Here is a 12,556-nt window from a genome sequence, read left to right on the forward strand (position 1 = left end):
GAGTGTACCACTGAGTTCTCTCTACACTCCTCCTGCTCTTCCTGCCTGGCCAAGTAGAAACCAAAATTAAATACATATTCTAGGTCATTGGGAAACTTATCTTTAAGATTTCAGTCTTTGGGGAAATCAATCAACTGTAGTAGCATGTAGTAATGTTCTCTTACGGAGAAAAACCTCTGTGGTATGAGTATTCCTCCTAAGTAACTTAAGTATTTATAAAATGCATGTAAGTATTTCTTTTCAGTTGGGTGCTGTGACACACACCTGGAATCAGCATTTGGGAGCTGAGACAGGAGGATTCTGTCTCAAAATCCATTTGGATGACATATCGAATTATTACCCAGTCTAGGGCAATAGATAGGATTCTGACTCAAGGAAAACAAACCAAAACATTTTCTTAAAATTTCACACACTTGTAACTTTAATTTTTTTCAAAACCTATTTTAAATGATGGTTCTTAAACACTTTAACCTCCCTCTTAGCCCACCACCCACCAGGGGGAGTGGGAAAGGAAGAGTACCAGGAAGATAGACCTGTTTAGAAATGGTTCTTGGGAGCAACTTCCATCTGTATTGTCTGGAAATCTGTACAAGTCAGTAGGAGGGGCCAAGGAAGGAGCGCCAGAAAAAGTTCTGCTCTATGCCTCTCTCAGCAAAGACCAGAGACCAGCAAGCATTGCCCAAGCAAGCCAAGCTCAGCTCCCATCATCATCTGTTGAGTTCTATTTACACTTCCTCCAAACATCATGTGTCCTCCATGGGTCTCACCTCACCACACATCTTGCTTGCCTTCGCTGTGCATCTATCTGTATCAACTGACATCACTCTGCCAATCTGTAGCCGCCAGCGATTCCTGAAAAGTAAGATGGGGTTTAATGGGGGGCGGGGGGAGGAGGGCGGGGACAGCGTTTACTTAGGAGTCTGAGTTTACTTAGGAGTCTGAGTTTATAAAGGGAGGGGACCCATGCCTCTTTATGCCAGGATCTTGTTATTTGTCGGGAAGACAGGCTCAGCACTCAGCAGGTAGCGGCTCCTTTCAGGAAGCTGCGGATGTGACAGGACAATAGACTTCACCTAAGTCGGAAGACTCCACCTAGGTGGGCTAGCCTGTGGTGGCAAAGACAAGGTCTGGTTCAGCCCGCTTGAGGCTGGGTGAAGGGCACACCAATACAGAAGCTGCAAGAAACTGCAGCACACCACCAGAAGGTTTTTGATGCACTTCTCTCTATGGAGTCCTGACAAATGCAGCTCAACTATGCAAACTAAGTGTCAGACGAATACAAGTGTGTTGTTAGCAAAGAATCCTTCATCACACGTCCTTTCACGTGCTTGCTTTAGCAGAACATCCTCTCTCCTGTGTTGGCTTCAGTGAAACAGTCTAACCAGTCTGCGCTAACCTTATACTTGTGTCTATTTCAGGAAAACACTCCTTCATGAGTTCACCCCAGCAAAGCACCACCAACACAACTGATTTTCCAAAGAACCCGTAAATTTCCACTACACACACACACACACACACACACACACACACACACACACACACACAAACACACATACACAAACACACACATACACAAACACACACATACACAAACACACACATACACAAACACACACACACAAACACACACACACAAACACACACACACAAACATACACACACAAACACACACATACACAAACACACACACAAACACACACACACAAACACACACACACATACACAAACAAACACACACACAAACACACACACAAACACACAAACACACACATACACAAACACACACACACAAACAAACACACACAAACACACACACACACAAACACACACAAACACACACACACACAAACACACACAAACACACACACAAACACACAAACACACACACACACAAACACACACACAAACACACACACACAAACACACACATACACAAACACACACACACAAACACACACACACAAACACACACACACAAACACACACAAACACACACACACACACAAACACACACACACACACACAAACACACACACACAGATGCTATTTTAGTTAGGGTTTTACTGCTGTGAACAGACACCATGACCATGACAACATTTAATCGGGGCTGGTTTACAGGTTCAGAGGTTCAGTCCATTATCATCTAGGTGGGAACATGGCATTGTCCAGGCAGGCATGGTGCAGGAGCAGCTAAGAGTTCTACATCTTCATCTGAAGGCTGCTAGCAGAATATTGGCTTCCAGGCAGCAAGGATGAGGGTCATAAAGCCCACAACCACAGTGACACACCTACTCCAACAAGGCCATACCTACTCCAACAGGGCCACACCTAGTAGTGCCACTCCCCTGGCTGAGCATATACAAACCATGACAGATACTCATATACCAAGGCATGGGTACAATGATCAGGGGACAGTTTCCTTAAGTACCATCTCTCTTCCCATTATGTGGGTTCTGGAGGTTGAATTCAGGTTGTTAGGCTTGGCAACAAGTGTCTTTGCCTACTGAGCCAACTCACAGGCCAGAGGAAACATTTTTATCTGAGAGGATATAACTGCCTCATATGTTTTATGTTTAAAAAATAAAAAAATAGGCTTTTAGTTCTTGAGTATTGTATATACTCTGGGGAGAAGGAGATGGAGTGAAATTTGCTTGGCTTTATTCAGTCAGAGTGATGCAGCTAGCATGATGACATTATACACCTTTTTTTTTTTTTTTTTTTTTTTTTTTTTTTTTTGCTGTTAAGGAAATCACATACTCTACTGGCTTAAAACATCAGTATTATTAGCTCATTTAAAATATGTACTTATTCTATTTTATGTGTTTGAGTATTTGCCTGAATGCTGTATGGATACTTCATGAGTGCCAAGTGTTTGAGAAGGTCTGAAGAGAATGTCAAATCCCCTAGAACTGGAGTAACAGACTGTTGTGAATCACCATGTGGGTGCTTGGAACTGAATCCAGGTCCTCTGAAAGACTAAGAAGTGCTCTTAACAACGAAGCCCTCTCCTCAGCCCCCAGCTCATAGCTCTCTACACTCATGTTCAGCAGTGTATGGAGGAAACCAAAGTGTTTGCAGGTTAGGGAGCAATGCTGTTGGGGCCTCTGATCCTCTTCTGGCTCTGGGCTATTGGAGATGAGCTCTTCACTCCACATGTGTGCATGAATGAATCCAGTTGCATTAGCTACGTCTGAACATGGGGCTGTTTTTTATCGATAGCATCCAAGAGTTGCATAGTGATGTCAGATTTCATATGCTCCTTACTACTGACATTCGGCGTGGCCATGAGATTGGTTGAGAATGGGTCATTTGATAACAAAGAAGATAACACCTCAGGATCAAAGAAGAGGAGATACAATCTGCTTTTCAAAAGGGGGTGTTTCCATGAACTGAGTGGACAATAAACAAGTACTTACACAATTCGGAAGCACTCATCAATAAATCATGACACCATGCTTGCAGAGACCTAAGAGTTCTATAACGTGTCTCTAACTAAATGACTTATGTGAACAAAATCTTACTTGGGGAATCAGTGCTTCCTGGGGGTAGCCTAGGGGCTGCAGTGTTAGCAGGCCTAAGAATTGTGAACGTGAAGATTATTCCAGGTTTATTTAGAAATGAGCCTGGAACTTGTAAGGAAGATATCTCTGCTTAAAATATGCAGAAGTAAGCAAAAGAGGTCTTTGTCAGATGCCTGGGCATTCCTCTGAGCTTTACTTTAAAAGTATTTAAGCAAAATGTGGAAATAACTCTGCAAGCTTATAGACAGGAGGTCAATGCAGACTGCCTGCGTAACCTGTGTTAGTCTGTGGGATCGGTTCCCTGCAGTAAAATACAGAAGGCGAATGAAGACTCAGGAAGGGTTCCTGCTTCATAAAGGGATCTGTGTGGGAGGTCATGTTGCTGCTACTGTGTACTAGGTTGGATATTTTCAGTTATTGCCCAATAGAGTAAAAAGAAAAACAAATGTGTCCAAGGTCTTTCTAAAGCAAACATCAAGGTGTTGAGATTTCACAGATGCAAATCTGTGTCCATATTTGCTTCCCCAAGTTAGATAAATAAAATGGCCTCATTTTCCATTCACAGGAGGTGAAGAAAACTGCACACTGAGGGAAAAAATGTGGAACAAAAATACTCCTTCCAAATTCATACGTCAAGGAAACCAGGCCGAGTTTTCATCCTGACCACGAAAAGCAAACTTAAAACACCACCAAGCCTTCCACTGAGATAGAAATCACTACAGCGTGTCAGCATTTGTCCAAGACTTTATTATCTTGCCCTTTTGCCCACATTTCTATTTAGTAATTTATTTTATAAAAACACACTGATTGTTTTTTCACTTCATTGTGTAATGGACATTGTCTTACTGTATCTCCATTGCCAGAACCCACTACCAGGAGCTGAGAGATCTATAAGCATAGGAGACCAAAAGGAGAGTTGACCACTCATATTCGCTGGATGACTGCTAGGCCAAGCCTAGACTTTAAACACTTAAAACATGTGAAGGAAAGCTTTGTATCCACTCTAAACTTGGCTTCACATCATTAGTGTCCACACGTCTCTGCATGCATTACTTCATCTTGGTTTTGTGGCCCACAATTGCTTCAAATTGAATGTTCTGTATACGACTTATAGCTTTTAAGGCACGTTCAGGAAGAAACCTACATTTTAAAAAAATGAGAAATTTCAGTTTGAAGTTTTGATGCCAGTGTTCCTTTTTGTTGTCAATTTAAAAAGCGCCTGAAGCATACTTACCCATGTTCAGCCTTCCTCTACTCTTTGCTCCTTGCCAAGTCTCCCACTCCCCTCCCCCATCTGCAGTTATCTATATATAATATAGCACCGCTCTTTCACAATAGCAAAATCAGAGGAGATCTTCTACTAATGATAACCTAAAACTGACACCAAGCTCACGTCCAAAAACTGCAGTGTATTCTAGGGCCAAGAGCTCAGAGTCCACCACATACATACACCCCCTTCCCCCTCTTCCCCGTGTTCAGACCTATTACTTTAGAGAAAGAAAAACTAAAGAGTCTTTTCAAAAGCTACTGCCTCTTAGCGTATTGCGCCACCAAGTAGTTAAACATGGCCAACTGGAAATGAATTCAGAAAACTGTCTATAACAAGATGTGGAAGAGTTTACACAGGATGAATCCCTCAGCATGTCAGAAGGTTAGGTCTGAGTTGACAGAAGAGGGAAGGGTGTGAGTGATGTGAAGGATGCAGGAGAGGTGCTTTCTACAGAGAAAGTCATATTTCAAATCACATTGGTATTGTTTACTAATGTAACATTTACTTCTCTGTCAGTCCCTGGGTAGAGGGCAGAAGATGGGAGAAGATACTTAGAGGTGAAGATCCAGCTGTGAGAAGGTAAGGAGAGAACTTACTCGGGCCCTTGAACAACAAGCCCAAAGAGTAGTGATTGCTTCTGATCATAAAGTTAAATGCAAAGAGAACAAAAAGCCCCGTTGCCAGGGTAACAAATCACCCAGGGAGCCGCTCCACAGTGAGGCAAGGGCTTTGAGACAGGTAACTGTTCTCATCCCAGACAGAACAGTCAATCATCTTGGTCATATACAGGCCAATTTTAGAATTTTTCAACTTTTAATGAGACCTGTTTTGAACTGTGTAGAGGAAATTCGATTCGTGGGATTTTGCTTTCTTTGGGGGCTCACAAGCCTGAGACGGAAAGAAGAAATGGTTACATTGTAAGGCTCTTGGACTGTGATATAAAATCATATGGAAGTGGATTGTGAAACGTTTGAGATGCACACTGTCACAAAGAACTACAAAACCTGAGCACCTGAGGGTTTAGGGAGCTTGCCACACAAACATGAGGACCCGAGTTTAAGCCTCAGAGTACACACAAACACTTGGGCATAGTGGTCAGCTCTTGTAACCCCAGTGCTGGGGGATAGAGGGCTTGGGATAGCCCTGGTGCTGGACATCTATCCTAACCAAACTGGTGAGTCCAGGTCTCAATGAGAGACAATATCAAAAGAAGGAAAGAGAGAGGGGGGGGAGGGAGGGAGAGAGAGAGAAGAAAAGAAGGAAGAAAGAAAGAAAGAAAGAAAGAAAGAAAGGAAGAAAGAAAGAAAGAAAGAAAGAAAGAAAGAAAGAAAGAGAGAAAGAAAGAAAGGGAGGGGAGGGAAGGGGAGAGGAGAGGAGAGGAGAGGAGAGAAGAGAAGAGAAGAGAAGAGAAAGGAAACCCAAATCAGAAATCGGAGATGGATGCTTGCTGAGAGGTTTCTCTGGCCTCCCACAAGCAACCACATCTAGATGGCCCTCACACACATGAAAATACACACAGAGCCTTCATGGTGTCCTCATTCCCTGTACAGTCTTTTCTTCCGTTGAATAGACTTGAGCAGATTTGGCCCAAGATGTTAGATGTATTCTACAAAGAGCATCGGGGAATCGAGGAATCATGAATAAAGGCGGTAACATGGAAAACGTAATTTTCACTGCGGCCATGGGGAGTTTCCATAGCAACATTTCCATTTGTGCTGGATTGTTACAGGATTCTGCCCTGTACTCACTTTTCCAGTATCAGAGAGATATTGATATAGGATGGAACAAAGATCATTTTCTTGTTGGTAAGTATCCCATCGATCAGACTCCTTGCAACTTTGTCTGGCTCTAATATCGGCCATAACCTGAAGGAAAGGGGGACAGAGTTCATTTCCATGGATATTTCATTTCTTCCTTTGGACGCTGGAATCAAACCCAGAACCTTCACACATACTAAGCATGTAGTCTGTCATTGAGGTAAAAGCCCAGCCTCTTGATTTCTATTGTTTTAAATTAAGAAATGAAGGAAATTATCCTGCTTCTTCACTAAATTTAGAATTAGGATTTAAAATGTTCCAGGCTTCCCCTCATGAACATCACCTCCCCCCTTCCCCATATCCCACACTGACATCTGGTTATCACATTCTTGTGTTCTTGGGTCCAGTAGGTCTGTCTGTTACCTCACCAGGTCAAAATAATGAAATCACAACAAGGTACAAGATGGGGAGGGACCCAAGAGCCAGGGAACAAAATGGTGTGCATAGAGTTACTCAGGGGCCATATCTGACATGAGCCCCTCAATGTCAGCCTCAGCGGGGAGGGGAGATTCAGGGTCCAGAGCCTGAGGTGGAACATTCCTGAACCCTGGGTTTTGCCATGTCTGCAGCTATGGTTGCTCCAGGCTCATGGCCAACCTGATGGTGTTCTTACTTTTCTCCTTTATTGTGTTTTCCCCTGGAGTGGCAGGGTACTCACGACAAAGCGCATCCAACTCCATGCTGAGCACTTGCCAGGATTTTAATGTCCCACTGTCCCACATAAGAAAGCAACTAGGTGTTGAGATCATGCTCTGGATTCGCTTACATGAGTGTGACATGCTTGTTAAGTACCTATGACCTACTCAAGGCTCCATCGTCAGCGAGGGCTCAGGCTTAAAGGTCAGCACAGCTGACTTCTGTCTCACCTCGTACTCGGGTTTTTGGTAAAGCCAGTATTCACGAACACAGGGCAGAGACACGAGGTTTTGATACCGGTTTTCCCCAAGGCGTCCAGTTCTGCAGTCAGTGCTCTGTGGAAGCCCACGGCAGCAAACTTGCTGGAGCTGTGAGAGAAATCAGCCATCAGCAAAGGTGGCAGGACAGTCTCAGCCGGCTGGGAGAAGGCACCTTCATTTGTCCTGACCTGCTGCTCTGGCTTTTCTAAGAGGGCAAATGACCATTCAGTTCTATGTTCTTCTGTATTAAGCAGAATTCTGAAGATGCACAATACTTGTTTTTTTTTTCTTTTGGGGTACTGGGGATTGAACTCAGGGATTGATACATGGTAAGCATGTATTCAACTATTGCTACCCCCGACCCCCATTTCTAACTTATAACTAGCAAAAATAGCAAAAGGAGCTCCCTACAGATGGGCTTAATATTTTTCACTGTATATATGACCTTTTCTGGTCACATATGGTCCAGTCAACCTTCCAAATGTTTCTTAATTGGGTTTTATTAGTTTTTATCTTTAAAAATGTGAATCAGAAAAAGATACTTAAAACACGATGAACTCATTCTCCTCTATGGATTAGTGAGCTGATGGTTTCTCTCTTGACACTGGTAGCCTCCTGGGTTTCCTAATGTCCTAGGTATTTGGAGTGAAGGGGCTCCTGATGGTGTTGGTAGGGTTGTGTTTGTATGGGCAACCTTTATCCTTTTGTTTTTCTGTTTTTCTGACTATAAAATGTAGATAACAAATATAAGGTGTCTTGGGAAACTTAATAAGTTAGCATATGCATATGTGCATAATTTATGTTATGCATAACTTACATACAAGCATCTATATAATTTTTTTTGTTTGTTTTTTTCGAGACAGGGTTTCTCTGTGTAGCCCTGGTTGTCCTGGTACTCACGCTGTAGACCAGGCTGGCCTCGAACTCAGAAATCTGCCTGCCTCTGCCTCCCAAGTGCTGGGATTAAAGGCATACACCACCACTGCCTGGCCTATATAAGTTTTAATTGTAGTTTTTGTCCAGGAGACAAAAAATATCAGCATTAGAAGTTGTCTCTGTCTCTGTATCCTCTCTCTCTCTCTCTCTCTCTGTATAATAGAAACCTAAACTACATTGAAATTTAACTCACCTGTGACCATGCATAGTGTGAGATGCTTAGACCATGGTCAAGTTTAGCTTTGAATATGCCTATAAGGAAATAACACATGCATTTGCTACATCCACAGATCTTGGTAGCATTGTTTCTGAGGTCATCGTATAGCAGTAAGGAAACACCATGGCAATAGCAGACTTCGCAGGGATGTGCTGCAGACGGCAAGTATGTCTGTGTCCCTGGGACATGGTGTGCAGTGTGTGCATCTCCTGGTAAGGCAGAGCTGTTCCATTTTCTTCTGTCCCACATGCACGCACATAGGCCACGCTGTACTTCTGTGCTCGTGTTAGCTTCCCGCTCTGCTGTGTTTCTTTTGTCTCATATCTACTCATTCTAGGACATAATGGAAACACGCTGTGGGGGAGTTTCCAGAACCCTAAAATAGTCTAAATAAAATTAGAGCCAATTTCCTTGTTTTAGAAGTCATTTAAACATTATCCTAATTAAATTCTCTAAGCTGTGGGCATTGAGGCCTGAAAACTAATAATCCCTAATTATTTCCTATAATTAATTCCTATAATAATCCCTATAATTATTTAGGTATAAACCACATAAATATATTAATTATAACAATCTCTATAATAATTCTCTATAAATAATCCCCACACTAATAAGCAGAAACACACAGCGCTGTGGGCAATACCTACCAGTAAGGGATGAGATAAGGAATGACTCCATGGCCACACACTGAAGCCACTGTGACAATGTGGCCAGAGTTTCTTCTCATCATTGATGGGAGAAGTGCTTTTATGATCTTAAGGTCCATGTAAAAAGAAAAGAAACAACAACACCGGTATTAGGCGGATCCAGGCCAGGCTGTTTCATTTCCAATGCCTCCACCATAGCGGAGAAGGAGCATTGGAAATTATACACTTGCAAGACTCTGAGGTTCCTTCTACACAATGAGAGTAACCGTGAGGGTTTGGGGCAGTACTCTAGCTCATGTCAAGGACCTATGCTAGCGTGCAATGCCTCTTCTTCCCTTCAGGAGGAATTAAGTAGCCCCTTCCTGGATTTGCCACATAAGCAACATTTTTATTTTTCACAGTGCTGGGGATTAACCAGAGGACTTTGTGCATGCCAGGCAAGCCTGGTGCTGCTGAACTCGGAATGATATTGTCAAGGGAGAGATCCACAAATGCGGGAACTGAAGGATGATTTACGGTTTTACAAGTTCTTGGCTCCAGTTTGAAGAATAGGAATCTATACCCACATCAAAGCAATTGACGTTCTATCCTGGCCCACAGCCATCATAGGAAGCAGATCCAAATCTCTTTCTTGTAACAGTATACATTATAGGATACATTATGGGAAACAAAAGATTTTTTTGTTTCCAAAGAAAGCCTCACTGGACAGTGGGAAATATGAGAACATTTTATGAGAATTTTACAGATCCACTCTTCAAATTCTATGTAAATTCCTAGAGCCCAGATTGCCAAGCCAATCCCCCATCAACCCTGCCTGCAGATCTGTACGGAGGCAATGAGGGCTCCTGGCTCTCTAAACCTCTACCTTTTGATATATTTTATGACATAATTATAATTTCCTATTAATTATTAGATAATTAATATATAGAGTCTCTGTGTTGTGTGACTGGCATGTTAGCTGGGTCATGAGGGGCTGATGAAAGATGCTCTTCAAATCCAGGTTTGCTCCAGGTGCTATAGTAATATTGAGGCCCCACAGTATTAATTCATATAAACATTCCCTCCAAAGGGTTGAGAAGCATACTTCAGTTTCTCACAAACAACCAATAGTAAGGACTCTGATTCGTCTCTCTACACTCTGGAATTCCGCACGTCTAACAGGCTTGTTCATCCCACAGCCTATAGTCTGTGTATGACCAAGATTAGCTATGAATATAGATCAATGCAAACTTGTGAACTACAATAAAACATTTTGAGATTTTTTTCCCCCTATTGGTAACTTGATTGTGAAGTTCTCAGGCAGGAACTCTGTAGATGATAATGTTAAGTCAAAATGTCTACTTATCTCAGAGCCTAACCCAAAGTCTCCCCAACTCCTGCACAGATCTCAGTAGTTATTCTCTGTCCGCTTGGCTCTAAACACCTATGAAATAAGATGCAGACAGATGTATGCAGCATACATTTCCTCTAAAATATTGAAAAGATGTACAGAGAAAATATCAGCAAACCTTTACAAATATTTTAAACTAATCAATCAATTAATAAATACATTAATTAAGTAAGTAAGTAATTTTTGTAGATCTGGTACTCAACAGGCCGTATGTTAGATTTTGTTTGACAAAATAAACTAAATGGCTCTCTCTTTTGAGTGTCCTATGTCTCCTTGAACTCTGAACCCTGTTGCCAGAGACCTGTGGCTCTTCTACTCAAACACAGTGCAAGATTCCTGACTTACAAAACAAAAAATGAGGCTGGAGAGATGGCTCAGTGGTTAAGAGCACTTTTAGAGGTCCTGAGTTCAATTCCCAACAACCACTTGGTGGCTCACAACCATCTGTAATGGGATCTGATGCCCTCTTCTGGTATGTCTGAAAACAGCTACAGTGTACTCACATACATGAAATAAATAAATAAATAAATAAATAAATAAATAAATAAAACCAAAACCACCACCCCTCACAAATATTGTGAACTCAATGAGTTTCTTATACCAAAGAGATGTCAGTTACACGCACCCAGAAATGTTTCTGACTTACTCACCCAAAAATGTCCTAGGATGTTGACCTCAAAGGTCTTGGTGATCTGCTCATCCTTGGCACTAAGAAGGTCCGCTGGATATATTGCCCCAGCGTTGTTTACCACGATCTCGACATCACCTACTTCTTTCTTTACCTTTAAAATACAGAGAATGCACACGAAGGGTAGGTCATTCTCACAAAGCTCAAATTGATAGGGGATGGATGGATAGGCATTTTTATTTCTATACTACAAGGATATTACTCCACCATGTAAAAAGGAACCAGAACATACACACTCTTTATACCTTAGCAATTACACACTGTGTGTTCCAAGCTAACCACTCCACACCCTACCCCTAGCCACCCAAGAAGTCTAAGGTTGATACCAGCAGAAACTAGGCCAACTCAACTCCAAGAATGCCTGAGCCCAATAACACAAAAGGAGGGAGTGGTCCAGGGGATGATGACATGATACACATAGACGTCATAGGTCATGGCTGGGATGACATGGAAGACAGATGTCTAAGATATCAATCTGTCTTCCAAGAATAAAGAACAGCTTTAAGATGCGGTTTCTGTCTGTGCTCACTGGCTTTGGTGACAGCTAGTTTGGTCACAATGCCATCTAGGCTTTTGTTATTCCAGTGCATGAGGTCTCAGAGTTCAGACATGAAAGAACCAGCTCACACAGTGACATGAAGGGAAACCCATCATGAGGTAGGGCTAAACTATTTTGGTTAAAACCCTAAATTCTGTGACAAGTATGTGATAAGTAATGTGAAAGCTTATGAACTTAAATAAACAAGAATAATGTTTGCGCTGGTAAATAATACTTAAGTTTTGATAAGATATTTTTAAAGTGTTATGTAATTAATCTTGGTTTTGCTACCCACTGGCCACATGATCTTTATCTAGGCCAAACCTTCCAAGTTTTTATTTGCTCATCTTTAGTGAAGCTAATGGGATTTTAAAAAATTAAACCAGATTAAAGAAGGCAGTAGCTTCATGGAGAGTTTGGTGTCTGTAAGTACTCGGTGTTTTAAGAATAAAATAGTGGATATAGTGGGGTGAGGATTTGGCTCAGTGGGTAAAGGCATTTTCTTTTCCAGACCTGACAGTTTCAGGATCCACATCATGGAAGGAGAGACTACTTCAAAAGTTGTCGTCATGGGCTGGTGAGATGGCTCAGTGGGGAAGAGCACCGACTGCTCTTTGGAAGGTCATGAGTTCAAAT

The 12,556-nt window shown here is 42.1% G+C and overlaps 1 protein-coding gene across 1 annotated transcript in view; it reads right to left on the reverse strand.

The window, feature by feature from the left end:
- Positions 1–4,251: 4,251 nt before the first annotated feature.
- Hsd17b13 (hydroxysteroid 17-beta dehydrogenase 13) overlaps positions 4,252–12,556 on the reverse strand; it is a 14,457-nt gene continuing 6,152 nt past the window's right edge. Inside the window, exons 3-7 of the mRNA XM_031342197.1 lie at positions 11,345–11,476; positions 9,305–9,411; positions 7,475–7,612; positions 6,540–6,656; positions 4,252–4,661 (exon numbers count right to left, since the gene is read on the reverse strand). Of these exons, the coding sequence (XP_031198057.1) occupies positions 4,571–4,661; positions 6,540–6,656; positions 7,475–7,612; positions 9,305–9,411; positions 11,345–11,476 (585 nt within the window). The 3' untranslated portion in view covers positions 4,252–4,570. The remainder of the gene's footprint in view (positions 4,662–6,539; positions 6,657–7,474; positions 7,613–9,304; positions 9,412–11,344; positions 11,477–12,556) is intronic.

This window comes from Mastomys coucha, unplaced genomic scaffold (assembly GCF_008632895.1).
Source record: "Mastomys coucha isolate ucsf_1 unplaced genomic scaffold, UCSF_Mcou_1 pScaffold22, whole genome shotgun sequence".
Taxonomy (NCBI): Eukaryota; Metazoa; Chordata; class Mammalia; order Rodentia; family Muridae; genus Mastomys; species Mastomys coucha.